General features: G+C 36.5%; 1 protein-coding gene across 4 annotated transcripts in view; it reads right to left on the bottom strand.

The window, feature by feature from the left end:
- The window catches only part of STK39 (serine/threonine kinase 39), an 87,629-nt gene that overhangs the window by 43,109 nt on the left and 19,095 nt on the right, over positions 1-25,425 (bottom strand). For 3 of the 4 annotated variants that reach the window (XM_021399079.1, XM_021399082.1, XM_021399083.1), the window contains exons 4-10: positions 24,474-24,615; positions 22,539-22,594; positions 17,806-17,915; positions 17,604-17,705; positions 16,071-16,204; positions 12,692-12,740; positions 12,524-12,589 (exon numbers count right to left, since the gene is read on the bottom strand). In XM_021399079.1, the coding sequence (XP_021254754.1) occupies positions 12,524-12,589; positions 12,692-12,740; positions 16,071-16,204; positions 17,604-17,705; positions 17,806-17,915; positions 22,539-22,594; positions 24,474-24,615 (659 nt within the window). The remainder of the gene's footprint in view (positions 1-12,523; positions 12,590-12,691; positions 12,741-16,070; positions 16,205-17,603; positions 17,706-17,805; positions 17,916-22,538; positions 22,595-24,473; positions 24,616-25,425) is intronic. The other variant, XM_021399081.1, reaches the window with a different exon arrangement.

Raw genomic sequence — 25,425 nt, 5'->3', positions numbered from 1 at the left:
AGATTTCACATAAATCGGAAGGAGCACACAGGGAATAAAAAAAATGAATTTGAATCGCTGGCACTTAAACTGCACCCAGAAAAGTAGCTCAGAACTGCAACTAAAAGCAGTTTGTATGAAGAAAAACTTAACAAGCCACCATCAAAATCACCACAGCTGTAGAAGAGACAATATGAACACCAGCTGAACACAGTATGCTTGGATAATGAGTGAAAAGAAATGATTACCACAAAAACATTAAATATCAAATTATTATTGCTTACGCTCTTGCTGGTTAGTGGTTATTCCACTATACATCAGAACCATAAAGAAGTAAGAATAAATTATTATGTTGACAAAGCTATTTGTCCTCATCTTCTTAAAGCAGGATACAGATAATTAATATTCCCAACATACAATAACACTCATAAGCTTTCCAGGAGAAAGCCTGCTTAAGCAAATGGACATAGTAACTAAATCCTGATCATCAAAAAAACTAGTTCAAAAACTGCATTACAGAGAGAACTCCAGCAACAGAATGCAGAAGCTGCCTACATTCCCCAAAGCTTGATGAAAAGCAAGACACAGCATAAGGAAGCAAAACAAATTGTTGTCTTCTAAGCACTGATGTAGTTGCTATAAGTAGATGTTAGAGAGGCAAGGGAAAGAAGAATCTATTATTCATCTCTGGTTCTTTTACTTCTGCAACCTCTTCACAAATTAATTGTTGTAGTGGGACAAGGAAAGGAATGAATATTTTCTGAATGTTAAGATCCTTCTACCTCCTTATTCACAGCTCCTCAAATCAGCAAAGAACTTGGCCCACTTACACTTCAGCATCTAATTTTTGAAAACAAAAATGACACACTGTGAGATACCAATGCATACATGCATAAAAAAATTACTGCACTACAAATGCAGCACAGTGCATCATCTACGTCACATATAAAATTAGTTCTTTTAGTAAGAGTAATTTCATGCATCTACTGTCTTATTTCTCATTCAATAGAAAGATTACTGAACTAATCACACTGATTTTTCCAGTATTTCAATTATTTAAGCTATTCCTACTAAAGTCTCTATAGCAACTGAATATTTGGGGTGAGATTCCAGCCAGATTTATAACACCTTTTACTCAAAAAAGAGAAAAGGTAACCTGAAAGTATAGTAAAAAAGATGCATTAGTGTAAGCAAAATTCATAGCACTAACAAGCATTAAACATTTCAGTTTCACAGAAGATAAGTTTATCATGCTCCACGTACAAGTAACTTAGATCACAAAAGCAATTTGTTCCTAAATTCTTAAAAGGAGGCAAATGTGTAGACACGACTCACTTCACACTTGCAGAAGTCTTTGTGGAACCCTAATCTTGAACTATACCTTCTAGCCACATAACAGTCAGTGCTATCCTAATCTTTCCACTTGCATATCTACAGAATGCAATTTTATTTAATTATTTTAAACACATTCTTCTGGAAATACTGCATCTCATCGAGTCAGCTAGCTTAGCTTCTTCTAGGGACAAAATTCTGTTTTATTCTACTGCTGATGCCATTCAGCTACATCTGTTAGTATTGTATACAAGGAACACACAATCCCACACACCCTAGAGAGCAAGAATGACAACTTGGTTATTTAAACACGTTTCTCATTTTCTGCAGCCTGTTCTAGTAAGAGCCATCATTTTACTCTGAGATACAGAAGAGAAAGAAGTCCTTGAAGACTTTTCCCTCTTTCAGAGGCAGACTTTCTTCTCAAAACCTTGACCAGCAGAAGACTTCCTGGATGCTTTGCTCTCTGCTCCAAGATGGTTACCACTTCCGTGACAGAAAATTAGATAACAGTTACAGCAAACATGCAACAGCCATGGCTGCAGGAAATACAAAACAAATATCAGCTCAGAAAACAAGATGGTGCTCCTTAGAGCTGTTGAACTAAATATTCTACCTATTCCAAGAAAGCTCATTTGTTTTCTCCTGAATTTTAGTGACATTTTGAAAAAAATCAAGGTGAGAGCAGTTAGTATTGTTCTGGTGGCATGCCTCCAACTAAGGTAAAAATACCCCCGTCAACAACCATTGTGCACACTAGAGAGGAGGAGAGGAAATGATTCTACAAAAATGCACAAACGTTTACAGGATTGTTCCTCGTGACAGTACCTTCCCAACTGCATCAAAAAGCTCAAAGACTTTATTTCAGAAAATTATTGTTATTACAAAGATCATGCTGTTAAATTTTACGCTTAAGAACACTTCCCTATTTATTACACCCAATTACTCTCAAATATTTATCATCATTACTTCAAATAACCTTCGCAATGGCAGGAAAAGCTACATACATTTCAAAATAGTGTCTCAAGTAGCTTTTTCAGCATATGGAAGTATAGCAGCTTTTGGATTCAAGGATAGTGAAATCCCTCACAAAAAAAAAAATACTAAATCTCTCTATATTTAAGGAAAAAAATAAGCTCAAGTTTCCAAAATAACTGACATAGGGTAAGAACACACAGTTACCATCACCTGACCTGGCACACTAAACTTCTCAAGTGTGGGAGTAACTAGTGCTTTGCCCCTTTATCCTGTGGTAACATCAGTTACAACCCAGTTCTTTCAGCGAAGGAGGTGGCAGAAAAATAGAGAGAATTAATACTGAGCATAAAGGTGCACAGACTGAAGACAAGATGGGAACGTGACAACATGAATAAACACAAGAACCCCAAAAGGAATCCCAAAAGAAGCTGACAAAGTGCATTTGTAAGCAACTTTTTGTTTTTCTGGTGTGTTCAAAAAGATTCCCTGATACAGGATAATTTATTTAACAGAAATATAACAGAATATATAAATATAACAGAAATAAAGAGTCTTGGCAGAATTGTGCTTACATGCCTCAATCATATTTCAGAGGAAAGATTGGCTAGGAAAACTTCAAGCATTTGTCATTTCGAAACTTTATAAACTGATCATCAGAACCAATGCTTTTTCACTGGTTCCTGGAACACAAACATTGAAGATCATCACTGTTTCTCAGCCACAGAAAGTAAATCTTAAACATTCATTATTTCTTTAAATATATAGACACATGAAACTGATTCCACCTGTCCCTTGATTCTCAAGAAACTTCATAAAGAAATGCAGTTTATTCCACACTGCTTGAATAACATAAATCTGGCATACACACTGTATGTATTACCAATAGTAACTGGACCCATCAGTTGCTATTTAACATAATTAAAGGAATGTAAACATCAAATAGCAGCACACAACATTATTACTAGAAGCAAGGAGGAACCAGTCAAATGATGCTGGTCTTAACCTTTCCCTAAAACTGTGGTAACGGTTCTCGCAGGATAAAGGATGTCACTGTTAAACAGATTAGTAGTTCTTATAGAAAATATAGGCTTTTAAAGGTGCCAGTATTACTTGGTAACTGATGGGATAGGTAGCTTTTTTGGTTTTGCCATTCCCACCCCTCCCTGCTTAAAAAAATGATTTTATTTTTTTTTAAATCACAAATCTCAAAAGCTTCACTTCTCATACAACTTCAGTGTAGAGAATTTAATATGCCAGTTGCTCCTGTTATTTTACTGGGGAAAAAAGAAGATTATTAGAAATGGTACATTACAGACCACAGTTTTGGTTTCAGCACATTGTGTTATATGAAATTATTTCTCTAAAAAACAGACCAGTTCCCTTCATGAACATCTTAAGCCTGCAGAGCAATCAGGTTTTACAAATGTTGCCTTCAGCTCTCTTGCAAACCTTTCCTGAATGTTTCCTAAAATACAAAAACAAATTCAAATCCCCACACCTATGCATATATTTGCATTCTGATGCAATGAAGGAAATCAGCTTATCATCACATTTATCCAATCATGGCACAACCTTTTGCTTAAAACAGTTCTAAATTTAATCACAGCTTAGCACTTGAGGTAAAAGGTAGATATTGGAGAATTCACTTTTCTATAGAATATATTTTCACACAGAAGAACATTAATCTTTTTGCATAAGAACATGTACACTGTAATCACATTTTTGCAAAAAGAATCTGAGGTACAAGACAGAGCCTGAATTCCCACAAGTATATATCATCCTTTGCTCAATAGACAAGATGTTCCCTCAAGAGATGGCTAGTCCTCATTTAACCCATCTCTCATGCCTGTGAATGCCTGAGTCCCTCCACTGTTGGCTATTAAGTTCCCCTGAGTTTATTATTTTGAGAAGTTTCATTTTTATTCTGATGTACCACTGCCTTTCTAAAATAACACCCAAGTAGTTCTGCTCTGTAAGAACCAGAAGGTGTTAAGATATTAAAGTTACCTGATGTTTTGATGTTCGCATTCCTTCCTCTTAAGCCACTCTGAACAATACAAATTATGATACGGGAAAAATCTTCCTCAGTTTTGTTTTTCTCCCACTTGGAAGTTAGACTTAACTTTAAATGTTCCATATTCATGTGCAGGAACAAGCTTTTTTGGCTTTTCTTTTTTTTTTTTTTTTTTTTTAATTGCAGAGAAGCCTAGGACATTGCCAGCAAGTATATAACATGGCATAGAAAGTAATTCTGCATTAATTCCAGCCTTTCGGGTCCAGACACTAATTTTAAACTCTCAACTTGGAATTAGAATTCTGAGATGTGCAAGCCATCACTCAGGAGCACATAGAGCCCCTTCCCTTTCCAACAACTGTGGAGGTTTGTTGTCAGCTTTCACTGTATGGAGACCTTTAAGTCCTCTATTATGCTGCCCAAAACTACACGTCATGGAAACTCTGCTATGGTTAGAATTCATACCTGCAGAAAAGGATAGGTAACGAACCCTGAACATTAACAGAAGTTACTATTTATATTCTACATCAAATTAATCATTATTATTTCTCTATGTTGTAAAAATACACTTATGTTTATGTAGAAAGCACAGATTGAGAGGACACAGATGACTGAAGGCTTTGTAGTTCCTGCAGAATTTCTTTAGGCATTTCTGGTGGGTATATTCCATACTTAAAATAACAGAACCTTTTGAATGAAGAACATACAGAAATTCCTAGGTAACAAACATGCTCTTTGATGTACACATCTTACATGTTCTGAAGTCTCAAAGTTTTGAGTTTCAGTACTTCAAGGTGACCTAGCCATAGAAGGAGAGAGCATGATCATCATTTTAGTTTGAATGCCCAGAGTCAGTAAAAGTAGAAGCAGTGAATATTCTTGCATATACATTATATCACAAAATACAGCAACATCAAATCCTTCAATTCCAAGTAATTTCTAAGTGATTTTTTAAATTCTAAGTCAAGTGTAACTGATGTCCACAAAACATGGTAACACCGACAGAAATTGTTATCCCATTTAAAATTTCATATTAGAAGAATGGTCAAAATATTTCATTTACTTTTGAGATTAGGCTTTCCTAAAACAAAATTGGAACCTACATTATTTTTCTTCAATAATATTAAATGCACCTCTGCTGGAATTAATGTATTTACAAGCTATCCAGCACACTTGCAAAACTGCTGTTTGCTCTGAAGCGTGCAATGTCATGTTTATGGAACATTTAGAATCACCTTCAGTGAGATAAGTCAATAAGGACAAACTGTGAGCCACAGACAGAAATTCACAAATACTTATTCATTCCTTAACTCTGCAGAAAAGACTGCAAAAATTGAAACGGCACTTAAGACATTTAAGACAGGAATGTTTACTTTTAAGAACATGTAAAATTACCAGTTCTACACAGTACTGGAATACAGTAACTGCTGCTAACTTGACATCAAGAAATGCAAGATCATTGCATTTTTTTCATGAAATAACATTGTATGAAGGAGATGGATAATTTGAAACTGTATACGCCTTCCTTAAATCTCTACTGGTTATTGAGGAGTGCCCTTTTTTATTTAATGAATACAACAGCACAAGTTAAAGAATAGAAGTCTGCTGAAGAAAAGACAATTTGCTTTAAGTATTTATGATACTGGTTACTGGTTTGCTTTCATAGTCAAACACAAACAATATTATGCTCAAATGATGAATATGGCACTGAGAAAAACTGAGTGAGGGAGGCAGAGCCATGAATTAAGAAAACTGCCATAAACACTTACATACATTCACAGGTTACAAATGGAATACAGGGGAGCAATCAGGAAGAAGAAGACAAAGATTAAGAGCCAAACAGGAAGTGGAGAAGTGAGCACATTCCTACCTCACTAGAGAAAATGTAAAAACGGATACAGATGCTCATTGTACCAACTGCCCATGCGCTCTGAGGAATTCCCTCTCCAAAGCCTTCCTTCTACTCTTTCACCAAGTCTTTTCTTGCTGGGATAATGTTGCTTAAAAACAGGAAAGGACAGCAGCTCAAACTAGAGACTAATTTTTCCACATGAACATCTTGTAAACAAGTGCAGGCAATTCCCTGCACTCCTAATCCTGCCTTCCAAAACCAAGGGATTTTATGTAATACTGCATCTTATTCACTATCAACATTCCAGACTGAGTCCAGAATTTTAACATGATTTTGTCTTAAGCAGCAGCAGAGTTTTGGAGAAATCTTTATAACATAGCAAATGCGCAGTTTTAGTAATTCTGTACGACTTCTGCTTTTCCAACAATATTTCTGTTTATTACTTCCACTATATAAAGTTTCATTACCAAATTTTAATTAACAGCAAATAAGTCACTCCTTTAATTTCTGTTTTAACAACAGTACTTTCAGACGTGAGTATGTCTCTGTACAGAGGAGGATATTTTCAATTAATTGCGTAAAGGAATTGCACTGCTACTTAAAATCAACACTTCGCCTAAAAACAAGAAATCCTGACTGTGCTATACAGTGTGATCTGATGGTTAATAATCCCAGGTTGCACAAGGAAGGTTTAGATTGGATATGAGGAAGAATTTTTTCACAGAGAGGGCAGTCAAGCATTGCAACAGGCTTCCCACAGAGTCCCTACCCCCGGAGTGGGTTTAAGAGGCATGCAGACATGGCACTAATGGATACGGTTTAGAGTAAGGACTTGGGAGGTCAAGTTGAAGGTTGGACTTGATGATCTTGAAGGCCTTTTACAACCTAGATGGTTCCATAGTGCCATGGTTTTAATTCTCAAATGCCAAGAGAGATTCTTTTATGTCATCGTCCCCCCAGCCCCAATCACATTAAGGTGCTACGACCAAGACGGTATCTGCAGAAATCAAAGAAAGCCAATTAAACAATTAAAGATATGGCAAACTGGCAAAGTAAATCAGTAGCCAGAAAGATGAAGAAAGATTAGATTTCAGAGCTTCAGGAGGGTTGGGACTAGATCTTTTATGGTCCCTTTCAACCCAAGCCAATGTGATTCTATGATCTTCAGATGAATGGACTTCAAAACGGTGAAACAGTAATAAAAAGCTTTCTGGGATGGATCATGGGATCCTAATTTCTTAATCTGCATTTTCCAATTCTGCTACCCTGTGTTCCTTCAACCAGGCCATTTACTTGCTTGAAACAACAATACAGAAAAGAAAGAAAACAGACACAGCCTCATTTAGAGCTTTCATTACTCCGTAGTGGTAAGCTCATTACGATATAGGTTTCACTACCAATGATATAGTCACATCAATAATTATTTAGTAAATTCTTCTTTGAAATCTACATTAGTAGCGTATTTCCCTATGATTTTCACTTGTCTTCAAGATCAAAGCTTGAAGATACCCTGTGAAGGGGGAAATTCTGATTTCTTCCCTGTTCTACTTGAAATATAAGGCTTGATTATGCACGTAAGAAAAGTTACTGTAATATATTCTGCATTCACACAGACTATTTTTTACTAAAAATAAGAGGTCCAAGCTTATTCAAGACATTTAGCATTCAAAATTGCAGACCTAGAGCTTCTCCTAACATAGGAATGCTCCTATACCCTGTGTGACTTTGTATATCACCCTAGTGACGGAGCCCTGCTTGTTGCGCTGTGTTAGATACGGCTGCCCTCTACTGTCTGTGCCTCTCCTAGACAGCACAGCTAGGATGCACAGTTTTTGTCATACAGTTGAGTTATTTTCCCCTTTTCACTTTACATACTACATAACTTTATTCAAACAGGGTATGTGAAGGTAAACAATCTTCTCCTGGAGCTACTTCTCAGTGCTAAACAGGAGTTGGACTTTGCATACACACTATTACCATTACAGTCCACCTTGTCACTCCGTTAGCCTTAAAATGCCTATTCTGATCAAAACATTGAACTTTCCAGCTCCTGCTATAATTATAACTTCTTCAGCCACAAGCACTTTTTAGCTAAATTAATTCTTCTGTAATAACACTGAGCAACATAAACTCAAGGATGTCCTTCTTGATCTATTCTCCCCAGGAATTTCAAGTATACCCCCAGTACCAAGTGTGTGTGGGAAGGGTGCGGGGTTAAACAAACGGCATTAAACTTGTGAGTTGAAATTCACCAAGCTTTATATGGTCTAATTAGGAGAACTTATTTACTTTTCCACTTCTCTCAGTGTTGGTCCTAGAATTTATTTTTTATAAATTTGCCTTTTAGCATGAAGATGGTTAACAATTACCTTCTCCACATGAAAACAAAAATTATCCCAGAGTTATTCCATTAGTCTTTCAACAAAGCAGAAACAGATGGCAACACTTCTTAGGAGCAATCTTACATTCACAGTGTTTTCTGCAATTCAGTTCTCCACATGACCTTCCTGACAAACTTTCAAAAATATACACAATCACAACTAACACAAGATGAATGGAGGCAGGCAGAAGGGCTTCTACCACCTAGCGCAACAAAGCAGTGGGAAATTTCATAATGCTAAGCTGAACCTAGCAAGCCAGCCGTCTGTCTGCACTGACAAAATAATGATGTGGCCTGTGGAAATGTGATAAATTTCTTAACAACCACTGATTCAATTCAGTCACTTTATACACATGACCTCAGTTCAAATCCAACAAAGGCAAAAAAATAACAGCCCACTGGTTTCGGAAGTCAGATGAACGAAGAGTTTGAGGTTTTGTTTCTTAGAGAGAAAACAAGTAAAATCAGCACCATCCTGCACTAGAAGAGGTCTGAAGCACAGCTGTATTAACAACAGTCTTTGGTGAGGTGCTTCTGTGAGATTAAATCCATTACTGAAACAAGCAAATGATCCTTTGCTGAGGTGGTATTGTACTGTTAGAGCTATAGAAGAAATCTACGATGTAATGATATTTCCCCCAGTATATGCAGACGATGTTTAATTTCTTTTGCAGGATAACATGCCATTCAGAACTATTTCCCTAAATTAGCTGTACTGCAGAGCTAGAGTTTCAACCCATCAGTAAGGGTATTTCTACTGAAATTTTAATAAAAGCTGCTATCACTCACACTAATCATCTCCTTATGCTAGCTGACTTTTCCAGTTACTTACAACTCAAAGACCTGAAGAGCTTCTATTAACAGTGAAGAGCAATATTACCTTCCAAAAAATAGAATTTGAGACCAATTATTATTCAGAATTGATTTTTTTTTAAACCAGTAACAGTTCAGACAGCTATAAAATGGAATGCAGATACATGTTTTTCCCTGTTCACTTTGTAAAAGTGGCAGTCATGCAGGGGATTTTGAAAATTAAAGAAACAGGATTATAAAACTACAAAACTGACACATGGCCTTTGGGGAGACAGAATACAGTTCTAATTAATTTTTTAGTGTGACCAGATTTAAAAACTGACCGTGGAATTCTGGAAGCTGCTTCTCATTTCCTTGTTCAAATACAGCAATTCTAGTCACAAATGAAAGACCTAGCATTCAGTCTAAAATTAACACTACTTCAACACATTAAACCATGTATCTATAGAACAGCTTAGCAAGAAGTAACAGCTTAACCACCACGACAAGGTAGACTGTTCTACCATAACAACAGAGAGGTTTCAGTCTGATCTCCCACACTTCTATTGACAACAAAAGTATGGCCTTGGAGAGTGTCCTCTGCTTGTTACACTACACTGAGCTCAGAGCATTCACAGCAGCCATTTCTCCATTTCTTCTAGACACCAGAAAAGCTCTCCCGAGTGAGAAGTCACATTAATGAAACCCAGAACGGCCAATAAATTACACAGTGGTAACACTCACATCTGTACATCAGTACTGATACGCATTCAAGCAAGTTCTGCACAGGAACAGGCAAGATGTGTTCCTCCTAGGCAAGTCATTTCTAGAAGTGTTTCAGTGTTAACCTTGATTACCTCAAGTGCCAGGAAGAGGCTTCATTTCAAGACTGACACAATTAAAAATAAAGAGCTACTGAGACACAGAGAATACATGCACAAAGATGTAATTTACAAAGTATTTTAAAACTACACTGTCAGAGTTGTTCAATCTTATCAATTCGGTATTTGTAATAGGAAACATCTTTACAGGCTTAACTGCCTTCCTCACAAATACAAGCCACGTGTATCTACTTTCAGGATTTCCCAAACAGGTCTGAATTCATTTTCAGTCAAAACTGTTAGCAAATATAAGCTGTAAAGGCAGCAGTAAAACATGAGAATGCTATGTCAGGAGAAAGAAGAATTAATGTTAAAATTTAACTGAGGGTGCAGCTCTGTGCAACAAGGCAAAGTAATCATAAATGCAAGAAAAATTAAAATGCTGCACTAGCAGTTGTACTAAATGCCAGCTCCTTATCTCTTGCCCTAGAGACATTCTTTCTCCCATTGCAGGAGTTATTCCTTCCAAGAGTGACCTTAGACATTTTTACACGTTACATGTGAGTAACCAAATTCTGCTTACACAAGCTTTTTTATTTAAAAAGTTTAAATAATAAAATACATTTATATTTTATAGTATCTTAAAACAGCAGCTACAGTAAAATTTTAAGTGAATTAAATTTTAAATTTCTAATGAATTTTGCATTCTTTTAAAAAGTAAATAATTTGACATTTTCACTAGCTAAAATTTATTTTTTTTCTATTTTATGCTGCAATTAAAAGACCTATAGTTTATTACTCTAGCGTCATTCAGCTTTTATTTCTAAGAATCACACCTTTTCCAAAATTAGAAAGAATTATCCCAAAAGACATTCAGTAACCTATTGCTGATGGTGCAGGGGAAGCTACCATGCACTTATTTTGTAATTCAAGATGCTAAGTTAATTAAAGAAATAAGTACATGCACATGGGTACATATGAGTTATCATGCAGTTCCTACAGCTGACCTGAACCTGGGAGGTGAATTTAATGAGGTCCATGCTCTCTTGGAAACTTAGCTGGTACTAGAGCATGCTTAAATTACCCCCCTAACAGCAAAGAAGTAAAATGAGCAATGCATTTTCCTCTCCGTGCCGGGGAGGTCAATTTTATGGTGGGCATTGCTGCCACCACATGGCCAATCAGCTGTACTTTGCATTTTGCTGATGTTGCACTGCTCAGTAAACTACTCCTCCTAAAATAAGCTGTTTTTCAGCTTTCTATTCCAACTGCTTAAAGTTGAAACATCGCCACTGATTTTCCAAATTGCTTCTAGAAGGAACTCAGAGTATTCAGATCCTGCAGACAGCCTCTTCCTAGCGAGGACACCAGCGACAGAAACAATTACAAGAAACAGATATTCACAAAAGCAATAGAAAACTTATAAGCGTCAGTTCAGTTCACTGCTAAGAAAACAAAAGTCCTACAGATAAAAAATCCCCCCAGAATTGGTGCACCAACAAAGGCTGCAACAGTTCCTTTTCAGAAACATCCTCCTTAAAACACCTTCCCAGAAAGACTGCTTTTTGAAAGCTGGACTGAGCACACTGTCCAGTTATCTGCAGAGGCTTAGCAATCTCAGCAGGTGCCTCATACTGAAGCAATACTGTGAATTTAACTAGTGTTAAGTATAACTTCTCACAGATTACAAATGGAAGTTTAAATTCATCCCTATTTATTAGCTTTTATGAACAGCTGCTTCCTTCAATATCTAAGTTTTAAAATACTTACCTGTTCAGAATTTTTTAGTTCTGCTGCACCTTACCTGGTAAACTCATTTACACAAGTACCAAAGGCACAACAAAAGTATCAGCATAGGCCATAGCTGTGCATTTAACCCTTAGACTCTGGAGTAAGGCTTCACAGGTGCAAGTAACTCAAGAACTCTCTTGTAGAGTTTGACTCTGACTTCCATACATTTGGATGCAACAATTAAAATGATCCAGAGAACAAGGTATTCCCGAATAAGTACCATTTACAACATCATCATCCTATCTTTAGATAATCAAATAAACACACGAGTTCTGCAGTTTATGAACATACATGTGTGCAGATCTGTCTCTCACCATTTGCATAATCGTTTCACCTGTATATTTCTAGAAATGAGTAGGGGAAAAAGTCATATGATATGTACAATATATATTTTGGCAACTCTAGTGAGGAAGTCTTAACGCCCCAAGGCTTCCTGGAGAACAAAAACTGCAGAAACTATTCATCAACAGAATCTGTGAAGGCGTGCATAAGAAAACAGCTTAGTCAAGTAAACTAAAATCCAAGGGAATTAAACAGTCTCCACCTTCCCTTGCATACCAGTCAAGAAAGATGAATACACTCACCTTTTTTGCTCTTTGTGCTATATTAGGTGTTCTAGTGAGAAGCTTCTCAATCAGGTATTCTCTATTCTGCAAAATCAACATTTGGTAAGTTAAAAATAAGTACAGGGAAAAAAAATCATGTTGATTTTAAAGCAGAGCAAAATTTACTTGTAGGGTTAAACGTTTTACCTTGGCTTTCTGGAAAAATTTGCATTTTAAAAGTTCTGCTGCTGTGGGCCTGAAAGATCAATAATAAATTAGAACAGAAAACAAAGACCCCTCTCAGTGAATACAGTACAGGGCGTTAGTTAAATAGTATGTTTCTAACACTTTTGAATTAGTACTGTATGAATGGGGAAATGAATGGCAATAGCTACTAAAGTAATTCACACATACCTACTTACCACACATGAAAAAATTGTTTCCCTATGGCAAAGATAACCAAAAAAAAAAAAATCAGTACCTAAGTTGCCAACTTTTGCCTTTTTTCTTTTAACAGAAGTGCATTTTACCCTTAAAAAAACCAAGCAAATTAAAAGTCAGGCAACGTGCTTCCTGAAGTGACTCCATAAATGTAACTAAACTTTGCTCCACAGCAATGAAAGGGTGATTATATTTTCTAGACAGTAGCATCAATATCTGTTAACTGAATTCTTTTACTTCAGTGATGCAAACAGGTATTAAATGTACTAACACTATTAACATGCTGCATAAACCAGAAAGTTATCAGGAGTATTTTAGAACTAAACAAACATCAAATCAGCAGCTGTAAGGTCAATACCTAGACATTTCAAGTTTACTTGCAGTTCTGTTCAAGTCTGTTTCTTCTGATAATCTTCAAGTTTATATTTTTAATGTTTCTAACAGATTTTCACAATCTTTCAGCTACTGAAATGACGATTCCAATAAAAGGTTTTCTCCCTCCTAGCCTCAAGGACCTAAAGCTACATACCCAGACAAAATCATAATCTGGTGCTGAAGACCATGGAGAGAAAGGAAAACCTCTGGGGATTAACTAAAAAACCGATTTTTAGTTAGGTGTGGTTTACTTGTTTGGTTGGTTTTTTAATCCTACTAGGAACACAGACCCCTACCTGTTTTTAGATATGGCTAAATTTAGGGAAGCTGGAATCTCCAAGATTCATAATTTCCAAATGAACAGAAGCAATATTTGCTATAGTTTTTCATTTGAATTATAGCAAGACAGTGGATATAGATCAGATTAGATAAGACAAGGGAAAGCTTCCATACAGAATGTTTTGACATCAAGAAAGAAAAATCTGAACTGCTTTGTTTCTCTGAGGTCACATCTGATAAGGAAGTGAAGAAAACAGGAATAGTACGTAGATATCTGTTCACTCCTGCTAGGAATGATGAAACTACTTGGCTCATCAACAATAAGCATCCAGTTTAGACACTGACAGTAGTTCCGTGAGTACTTATTTTGCTTCCACTCCAAAGTACCTGACTCCAAAATAATGGAGTTCTTAGTAGTGACAGTGCGTTGACCACCATCCTTAGTTGTAATTCACATATAACCCTTGGATGGATAAAATGAAGGGGAGCCTTTTAAGAATCAGTTTCTATGCCAAATTTTGAAAGTTCTGCCCAAAATCAACTTCAAACTTCAGGGTAACTATTAGTGATGCAGCACCATCATATCTCATTAACAGGAATATATGCAGTTAAAAGCTAGATTCTTGGTAAAGTCTTACCCAAACTAGTGTACTCAATTGCTCCATCATTACTTATGCAAAACACTTCTGAACAGGTCTGAAAGTACTTTCTTGGCCTGTTATCCACACTGGCTTAAGAAGTGAATTATAGCCAGAGACTGTAACCTACATTCTTTGCACTAAGGAGAGAAATACTCATGCACAGATGCCCAAAAGAAAACATCATTATCTGAGAGAGAATGCAATGCTAGGCACCTAATTCACAGAACAAGCGGCACATCTTCCACAACTGACATAACAACAATGGAAGTATCTCTGTGCCAAATTAACTCCAGACTATGAAGAAAGAAAAGGTAACAATGACCCTACAGCACAAGAATGCTTTCTGCCACATTAATTGGCACATAGATCTCATCACCTATACGATAAGCTAACTGTTCAGTTCAGATCAAACTTGAGTATGAAAATACTACATGCATTAGAACACTAATGTTTGAATACTGATGTCAGATAACTCTTGGCATTATGTCTTCAAGGAAAGAAAGAAAGAAAGTCATTTTTATTTATTTATGCTTTCATACCAATTTAACCTTTCCCTGAAAATTACTGGACACTAGAAACTTAAAAGAAACTTCATAGAAGACAATCACAGAATCCTTTAGGTATGAAGGGTTTAAAGATCATCTATTTCAATCCCATTGCCATGGGCAGAGATGTTTTCCACTAGGTCAGGTTGCATATGACCTTGAGCATGTCCAGGGAGGGGACATCCACAACTTCGATAGACAAAGATTATCCTTGACCATCCAGAACAGGATTTCATTCTTATCCATAAACATCCTGCAAGTAGCAGTGCAAAGCTTCAAGCATTAGGACTTGCTAATAAGACCATCAGTTGTAAAAGACTTGGGAAAGACTTTTCAGTCAAAGCAGAATTTGAAGAATTTCAAGAATAAGGATGGTGCTATGTAATTATTATTCCTTTTCTCAATTGCATGTATTTTCTAGTATTGCTGCTGCCATCTTTTCAACTTGACCCCTGCATATCCTGGACTTAATGCTAGTGGAACACCAGTGAAGACATACACACCACTCAATCATCAATCTCTTCAGATCACTCTCTTTTTTCCCCAGAAACGTCAGATATGAAACTTTTAAAAAAGTGATACATTAAACATTCTCAGGAAATAATGTTATTTAAAATGTGCCTTGTCCACCTTTTCAAAGACACCTATGAATACGGGTCTGCATAAAAAAAATAAGGATAAATAAATGATTTGCACTGGGAATCTGGGAACTCAGCAATAGTTTTTAAATAGATGCTTAACATTTCCATTATCTTGCCTACCCCATTCACCAAATAAAGAAAAAAAACCGACAAAGAAAATAGCCTACATTAACTTTAGGAACTCTACACAAGCTTGGACCATCCCATCTCAGGTTACGAAAGCATAATTTTCTATGGAGACACTTAAGTTAAAGGCAATACTGAGCTTAGTAATTCAATACTTTCTTTTCCTAATCTTTAAAGGCCAAGAGGTTTTAATGTTTGATTACCAATAGTTCTGACAGACCTGTTAACCTGAACGGTCTTGTTAGATTTACGGATAATATCAAGATGTTTATCTTGCCTGCAATGAAAAAGATACAGAGCAAGGACTGTTTGATCAGAACAGTACATTTAAATATAAGCAAATGAGGTTAACAACTCAGAAGAAAACTTAAGTGACAATTCAGAGGCAATTTCTTCTCCCCGGATGAAGATACTGACAGCTGATATTTGCAAAATCCAAACCATACACTAAAGGGCAATGATGTTTAAATACCAGAACTCTAAACAGTCTGTGTATTAACAAAAAATAGTTACACTGTACATGGCAATAAAGACTTACCTTTTGGAAGGATCTTTTTGAAGGCATAATGAAATTAATTTTCTAAAGGATTTGCCATACTTTTTCATCATCTCCTTATCCTCTACGCCCGTTTCTAAAGTGGGAGGGTCATTTTGCAGTGTCAGCATTAACACCTACAGCAACCCAAGAAAAATTACTGTAAATAAAACCAAATCAGAAGATGTATAAATTAAGAGAAAACCTGTTCTTCAGAGTACATACATTTAGATACCTTGATTTACTACTGAAACAAAGTAGCGCTAACCATCAAAATAGCATTTCTACACAATCCTCAGAGCAATTAGTGGTATAACTCGTATAAATAAATACATTAAAATCAATAATACAAACACCACTTTACAATTCCCCAAATAGATGAGAACAAGTGGACTCCAAAACACTGAAAAAACTCTGCCTGGGTGTTGCAGCATTATTAGACATTGGATTTCCGAGAGGAATGCAGACACATAAGAGTGAAACAGAAGAAGAATCGTAAGCAAGGTTGCTGCAATCAGCATTTCTGCTGCACAAATAAAAAAAATACACAACATTTCAGTGAAACTCTGCAAGATTTAAAGTATTTCAGACAGAAGCTTATGGTGGTCTTATGCCTGAATAACAAAATATATGTTTTGAGACTGTTCTGATAATAAAATATCATATTCATTCTTTTATCAGCTATATTAGACACCATTCTACAACACCTTTTCAGAAATAATGCTGTGTACAGCAATGACAATAAACTTAAGCATCTTAACATTATAGAAGATGGTACATCTTCTCAGTTTTGAATGTTTTCAATTTGTAGTTACCATAGGAATAACAAACGTCATCAGCTACAAGGTTTTTTGGTAGCTGCTTTTTCTTTGTTTGTTTTGGGGAGAGAAGGAGAGTGGAGGTTTTCCCCCCCCGCCCCGGGTAGGCTTCTCTGAAAGGCTACATTGTCCAAGCTCTTCTTAAAGCAAAGGCACAAAACTCATTTCAAGAAAGCTCGTGGTTACTACCTTTATTTTAGCAGAACTAGGAAAAATACATAATAAATCATTAAATGACCAAATTGAGGAGGCAAATTTTATTTTTAAAAGGTAACTTAAATTCTAAGCTTTCTGGTTTGACAAAATGCACAGCAGCATTATCCTATTTTCAAAAAAAGGTATCAGATACCAGACTTGCAATTCCATATAATCACCTGCACACTTTTTCTGAAAACCTCTATATCATCCTTTTTTAAAAGCCTACAGGCATAAAAACAGAATGAGGAAGTGTTGTCTTTATTCTTTTGATTTCCTCTAAAGAGAATGAAATACGAATTAAAGGCCAGTAACGAAGGCCCACAGCCCAGTTTTCTAGGTCTTTGATTTGTACACCACTGCCCTCACATAGCCACCAACACACCCTTTCCACCATTTACAAAATTGCCCTACTTTTAGACATTCCTCAACAGCGAAAAATTTGCAATGACCAAAAATGTTTAAACGCACAGAACAACCTGAAGCCCAGAACCCTTCAGCATTAATATATAGTGACATTTACTTTCATAGGAGGATATTTGTGATAAGGTGCTGCTCCTGTTGCTAACTCAATGGCTGTTATCCCAAAACTCCACATATCAGCCTTGAAGTCATAACCTCGCACCTGGAATAGAGCCAGAAAGGAAAAACAAGGTGGTGATGTCTCAAGTTCTAAAAATTAAAGACTATGAGATTTTATTTTTGTTTTTAAATATTTGTAATACCTGCTCCATTACTTCAGGGGCCATCCAACACGGGGTACCAACAAATGTTTTTCTTACTTTGTTACGTGTCATATCACCTCCTGTAGCTAAAAATGCACTAACACCAAAATCTGGGGAATAAGAAAAAAAGTTATAACAAGTTAAACTACCAGCAACAAATCCAAGTTTTCATACAGTAGAAGTGAAGCCAATTCTCTTGAGATCATAGAATCATAGAATGGCCTGGGTTGAAAAGGATCTCAAAGATCATCGAGTTTCAACCTCCCTGCCGTGGGCAGGGTTGCCAACCACTAGACCAGGCTGCCCAGAGCCACGTCCAGCCTGGTCTTGAATGCCTCCAGGGATGGGGCATCCACAACCTCTCTGGGCAATCAGAGAGATCAAAGAACCACAACTGAAAAAAGGAAGACATCATGTTCTTTCTCAGGGATTCGGTAATTAGGAAAACAAAATGCACACAGGAGCTACTATTAAACATTTGCTCTTAGAAGGGCATTAGTTTCATATACTCATTTAGCAAAATCAACATTATCAGCTAGACAAGCCAGAGGCACTTGTCATGACAAAGTATGCATTTAGGCTGCCTCTAGACCAAAGAGATTTTTTAGTTAGTTGGACTGCTGCTGGTAATACAGTTCTACTCTATAACTTAGATGTACTTTGCAAGCAAGTATTGCTCAAAGAATGCATAAACATTTTCAGGCTGGGTATTCTTAGCCCTTAAAATAATATCTTTTACATTTATTTTCCAGCAGTAATTCTTAGGCTGCCCTGACTACATTCTTTTTCTTTCCCAAATTATCACCAGAGATTACACGACTGAAGTATTTACTCACATTTTAAGCCAGGCACACCTATGGAAACCTTTAACTCCATGGAAAAGGGTTTTTTGATTTTGCTGTGGGAGGTTTTTTTGTTGTTTTTTTTTTGTTTTTTTTTTTTAGGCCGCAGCATTACAGAAGAGCCTGTTCCAGAAGCACCGGACAGGCACGCTGAGTTCACACTGTCACTCCCCACTATTACTTTTTTCCAACAACCACACCACAGTGTGCATACTGAATCATCCTTGTGGTCCAGATCTGGGGGCTTTGTCATTACTTTCCATTAAACAACCATTAAACATGGAATTCTGGACATCTTCTACATTGGTAAAACACACAGAAATACAGTAGACAAGATAGAAGCAAGCCACAAACAATATATGTATTTTTAACTTTCCCTGCAGCTCATCCTATGAATAAAAACTATTCATTTTTCCCCCAATATCTGTAAATTATGGATTAGAGGGATTCCGTTTGAATTTCTGAAAAGGGTGAGCAGCCTCAGAAATGCCTGCTTCTAAATTTTGAATGTCCTAAAATCAATGCCATTATTTGTAACAATTTTTTGAAGAACACTACTGCATATGAGGAAAAGCTGTATAAGCAGAAAGCAAAAATAAATACATGAACGAGATATGGAAAAAAAATCGTGTCTTTTCAGTACCAAAGATAAATAGTTTGTATCAGACAATTGTTTAAAAGTCTTTCCAGGAACTGAGATGCACAGTTAAAATTCTGACTTAATCTTTGAAAAAGACAGAAGCCACAAGACAGAAGAGGGGGAGGACACAATGAAACAACAAGCAAAAACAAAGAAAAATCCCTTCTTGTATAAGCTTCGAAAAGAGGTTTTGCAACGCCTCACTGGAAACGATGTGATAAGCGTATAATTAAGTCAAGCAAACATTTCACTACAATTCAAGTCAAACAATGTACACTTCTGCAAAGAGAAAGAACGCTTCAATGGCTCCTCAATAAAAACAAGATATTCATGTCTCATTCCAGACATAGCTTTCACAAATACATGTTGCTTAATAGCAGACATGATCCGCAGTGGCGAGCTGTCTATCACACAGCAGACACAGTATAATTGAGGAGAAATTTCATAAAGAGGAAAGGGAAATACATTACAAGGGAAGAGCTGAACTATCTAGTGTTAGGCATTAGAAGTCACAGCTAATACCAAAGAAAAAGTAAATTTCAGAAAGAGTCATGGTTCCAGTGTATTAGTAAAGCATGTTGAGATTAATGTAAGCAGAGCAGAGGGGCCAGCCAAATAAGCATAGCCCCAAAAGCCATTTCTCCTCTGGCTCTTTTACCAGGACTGGGCACTGGGCTATGCCTCAGCCAAGGCCAGCCTCTAGGGCTGGGGGAGTGACAAGGAGCTGCCAAAAGAAGGCACAGACTGCTGAAAAATGTTTCCTCTAATGAATTTCTCATCTTGAAAGAGGCTCTAGATTTTAGCCTAAGGCTAAAGGTAAGGAAAGCTTAGGCTTTTGTCCCCAAACAATTGTCCCTGATAATTTTTTTCACCTGCATTTGGCTTAAGCATCTGAGGCTTCGGCTCAACTTATTTTTTGGGTATGGTTTAGCACAGGAGTGAACATTTTAAGAACTTCTGCTGAAATGGGGACATTCCTACAGCCAGCTACACACAAAACCAAAGTGGGCAACCTTCTGCAAGAATCCTCAAAACACACTGTTGGTTTTTCTTTTTTTAAAGTTTCAATAAAACAAAAAATAGTTATTTTCTTGTATGGCCTGAACACATCATTAGTACTGCCCATACCTCCTAGATTTCCACCAATCGCTGACTATGATTTCTCTTTGTTGCATGCTCTTTATTTCATCTTATTTCTGTTCTTTTGCTTGTTTCTTGGATATTTTGACCCCCGCAAGGCAATTCAGCTTTAGAAAGCTGTAACCCTGATGAAGTACCAATCATCTTCTTTGTTCAAGACACCAGATGTTACAGTCCCAACAGGTCTGATAACAGCAGTATGCCTGAGAAACTGTAGCAAGAATTTAACATTTTATTTGTGAATAGGAAGCCTAAAATTTCCTGCTCTGTACAGAGGAATCTGATAGTTGAAAAGTAAGTATACCCAATTTTAAACAGAACGGGAAAATGTATGCTTTCCTTTTTTCCTCTAGAGACACAGAGCAGAGTCTCTGTAAAGAACCTCTGAGGTCTGTAATGAGAGGTCTCTGTAGAGCTATTCCACTTCTTTGAAGAATACATGGTCTACTCAATTTCTTTGAAGAATGTATTGTCTTTGACATCTGCACAAAAACTTTTGTCAGAGAAACGCTAGGCTGGGCTTCATTTGTGACTCACGGCCCCTCAGAATAACGAATTGCTAATGGACAACTGGGTTTTCAAATGCTACTCCATATATTAGCAGCATGCATTATAGGTTTATCTTTCCATCATAGAAACTTGGTGTACAGCAAAATGAGCAGCCAAAAGACCTACAAGTTCTTCGAACAAATTAAAAAGAAGCCAGAATGTAACAGCTAGATTACAAATCTGGTATCTATTCTTCAAAGATTAAAGGGCATTTTACTTCATCAGGGCAAAAAGATTAACAAGGAATTACTGCAGCCTCTGGCATTTGAACTGCCTTTCAGTTAGCATGCAATGTTCAGCTGCCCCACTTGGAACAGCCCCACACCAACAATGAAGCAGGTCTGATACAGCTGCACTTTTTAGCTGAAGTTCTGAAGTAACCTGGTATGGAAACAACACCTGACAGAAAGACACATTCCACATATCTATTCAGCTACTGAAATTCCTCAGTCCTGCATGTACTGAATGCCCTAGCAGCATAATAAAAACTTTACTACTTTAAGATGCCTACAGCAAGAAGGAGGAAAAGGTCAAGAAACCACATGCTAGAGCTGAACTACAAAAAGATAAATTAAGCTCTTGCTTGAATGTTATCTGATTACCGAGATAGCAGATTTGACCGTGTGTGAAAGTTATAATGAAAAGTCAACAGCTTTTTCTTGTCATGAGATTCTCTTCGAGCTTTTTTGTTACTATTTTCAATTAAGCGGATTATCTGGACATCTACTCCTTCAGAATATTGGAAGATGTGAAAATTCTGGAGCAGCATTTGCCCAAAGTGCTATAGAAAATGAAGACAACTGCAGAGTATAAACAAGTGAATAAATAAATATTAAATATATAAATAAAATTCAAGTCTGTAGAATTGACTACTTATATAAGTCTTGAACCCCAGTAGAAGAATTAAAACCGGCTCAGCTGTCAGATAATCTTTTCCCTTCTAATTTCATAAACTTCACGCACTAAAACATTCAAGCCCTTCATAATCTAAGTTTACATAGAACTCTGAAAGCATCCTTTATATGAAAAAGAAATTTCAGTAACAGTCATTCTCATTACTGAGGGCTACTAAACACTAAGGTTTCATTCCTGGGTCATGCATTATAAAAAGTTAAGGCCTGTGAGTACTCCTGAGGAGTACATTAGAAGAAATTCTCAGTGAGAAGTCTCACACATCAGTGGCTACTTTAAAGACAAGGTCCTAGAGAAGGGCAATACATACAGATTTTTCAATCCCCACTAACTATTAGAATTACTTGCAGAAATATGTCGTGAAATAAATTTGAAAATAAGAATTGCCACCATTTGCAAGCTACATGAGTGACTCAAAAGGAAACAATAAGAAGGCATTAATGTTTCCTGATATGTTTGATTGGACACAAAAATACTGAATAATTTCTAACTCACATATCATTAACCAAGCATTCTAAAACTGGACAAGCTGCAGCTGCAGCGCTCCAAAGGAACAGTTAAAAGTCAACAGAAAAACTTGTATCCGTTGCCCCTACATCAGCTTCAAATCCCTTTTAATTTAGCCACTTCTTCCCTACCACTGCCATTACCTGCTATTTGTACAGAGCCATCTTCACCCAGAAGAATGTTGCCAGCCTTCAAATCTCTAGAATGTACAAATAAGAAGTTACCTTTATGTAAAGAGTACATATATGTTCATTTTTTATGTAAAAAAGACAAAACACTCCTCATATTTCACAAGATAGCATTTGAAAATTTTAAAGGCAGAAACAGGAACTGAAGTATAAAATGTAACTTATTTACAGTAAAATAGAGCGCAGAGCAAATTCACAAACTCCATCCTTCTTATGTACAACCACTCATGTTGGCCTTGGCATAAAATGAGCAACTATCTAACTAACTAATTAAACTAATTAAATGTCAACTACCTATCAATTTAACATACCACTCATAGATAACATTAAAAATAAAATTCTGGCTTTATGGGGGGTTTTAATTGCTTTGATGTTTTGGTTTGCTTTTTTTTTCCTAAATAGAAATGTACATCCCATTCTTAATGCACGGGATAAATCTTTCATACAGAAAATACTATAAACGTTAAGAATTCAAGCAAACCAAGCTTCCCAAGATTTACTGGAAGTAATTAACAGTTTGCTATTGGATAGTAACATAACCTGCTTCCTCATACATAAAGGAGAATGCACTGAAACAACAAAATAAAATTCCGTTAATTTCAGTAACATCTCCAACTGGCAACTACTGCCTGATAAAGAACTCCCTGACCTATCACAGCTTTCACCTACAAAATACAAGGGTTAAATGAAGGCGTACCATGTTCTTTAGATCAGCACTTTTGTAGTATTGCACAGTTTATAAACTAGATGTTATAAAAAGGAGAAATCTCCCATGTAGTAAGAAGCTTTATCTCTTTTAAGCTTCTTCAGAAAGATACACGGGCAATTCCCAAATCTGACCACAAAGGGTCCTGTTATTCCTAAAAGCTGATAGATATTCCTTCTGCATCAACATTAGCTTAATAAAAAACTACAAATCAAGTTTTATGACAGATCTTTGGAATTCCAGAGCAGAAGTCAAGTTAATTATTCTTCATTCCTCCATTTTCTCTCTGCAAAAGGAGGAAACATCTTAGTTTACATCAAAGGCAGTTCATTTATAGGATGAGACATAAGCAGTACACAGAAAGAACCAGTACTCTGCTACATCTCTGCTACCACCATTTTCAGTTCTGTCTGCAGTGATTTTTTTCCCTCTCTTGTAAAGGCCAATCCTAGAAACAGCCCCTTGTTGGCACTTTCCTTAAAAGGCAAATTCACCACAGTAAAATTAATCAGGGAGGTGAAAGCACAGCACTTCCTTCCAACATCCAAACAGTGGAAACAACCTGCTGATCACTACAGTATGTATGTATAGATCACCCTAAGGCATCTGCACAATTTATGAGGAAGCCAGTGGAGTGAGAACATACAGAAGATAACAATCACTTAGATATGAATATGCCAAGATGTAGTTTTCATAATATCAGTCCCAGCTTCATGTTTGGTCATAAAGAGACATCTATGGAGTGGTATTAGACAATACTGATTATCGGGAAGAAAAACGTTTCACATTTATACAGAATTGTCCAATTGCCTCAGATAACGAATGGGTTTATTATGCAACACAATACACAAAAATAAGCCACAGACCACACCACAAACTAAAGTCAGATTAAATCTCTGGAGTACCAGCAATTGCAGGAATATAGACCACAGTTTTGGCAGACAGTCCAGCATAGGCCTACCTTAACTATAAAAAGAAAAGAGAATAAATCCTAGGCAAGTACAAAGTATTAGTGACGAACTACAGTCAAGATAACAGCTGCTGCCTGAGCATTATCATTTAATAATTACTAATCACATTCAAGCAATAGATTTTGCTTAACCAAGCAACTGCAGCTGACCAGTATCAAGAGCACCCTATACATGCAACTTTGAAAATACTTTTCACTGTGTATATGCTCCTACCTGTGAATTTGCCCATTCCTGTGTAGATAGTCTAAACCTTCCAAAACCTCTTTAAGAATTGTTGCTATTATGGGTTCTTCAAGGACACCGTTTTTGTGCTCTCCTCTGTTGACAATATACTTTATTATATCAAGCATTGAACCTACATTGCAAATCCATGGAACAAAGAAAATAACACTTCAGATTCTTGAAAAAGTCATATTTCCTCATTCTTCCCTTGTTATTGCAATTTAAGTTTTCGGCTAACTAGTTCTTAGAATAAAGCACACCATACTTTGGTTCAAACGAGAAACAAGAGCAACGTTTTTTGTCAAAAATACGGTAACTGTTTATTAGGAAGACCTGCTTGCTAAGCTACAGATGCAAGACTAACCCAATTTAAACAGACAAAAGCACCAAACATGTTTTGGTTTATTACTGAACTTTAATTATAGTTCATGAAAACACATAGCTGCAAGACTAGGAGATAACCTTTGAAGACAAATGATGTCTACATTCCTACTGACATGTAGCTTGACAACGAATTTCAGCTATCACTAATTTCAGGAATCTCATATCTTCGTTCTATCCAGATGTTTTCAACACTTCATAGTACATTCCTCTCAAAAAATCACTGGTTCCTCTCAGTGTCTATGCCTGCTTTTGATTGAATAGAACAAGGGAACTGAATAATTCAACCAAATGCGATGCAACACAATGAGGACCTCCCACCCATGCTTTCTAGCATAACAGTACAGACATCTGTTGCCAACAAGACTAATTTTGAAGAACATCATGTAGCAGCTAGGACCATCTTATTTTGGAGTTTCACTTTTCTGTGCCTGAAATACACTCAGTTCAGTCCCTTTTGCTTCTTCCAGAACCATGTAAAGCTGTAATACTATTCGTTAACACCACAAAAAACTGTAGTTTAGGCAATAAAAATGATTCAATATGTATAAGGCCTGTCCTA

The sequence above is a fragment of the Numida meleagris genome, chromosome 5 (assembly GCF_002078875.1).
Source record: "Numida meleagris isolate 19003 breed g44 Domestic line chromosome 5, NumMel1.0, whole genome shotgun sequence".
Lineage (NCBI taxonomy): Eukaryota > Metazoa > Chordata > Aves > Galliformes > Numididae > Numida > Numida meleagris.
This window is presented reverse-complemented; position numbering and strand designations above follow the sequence as displayed.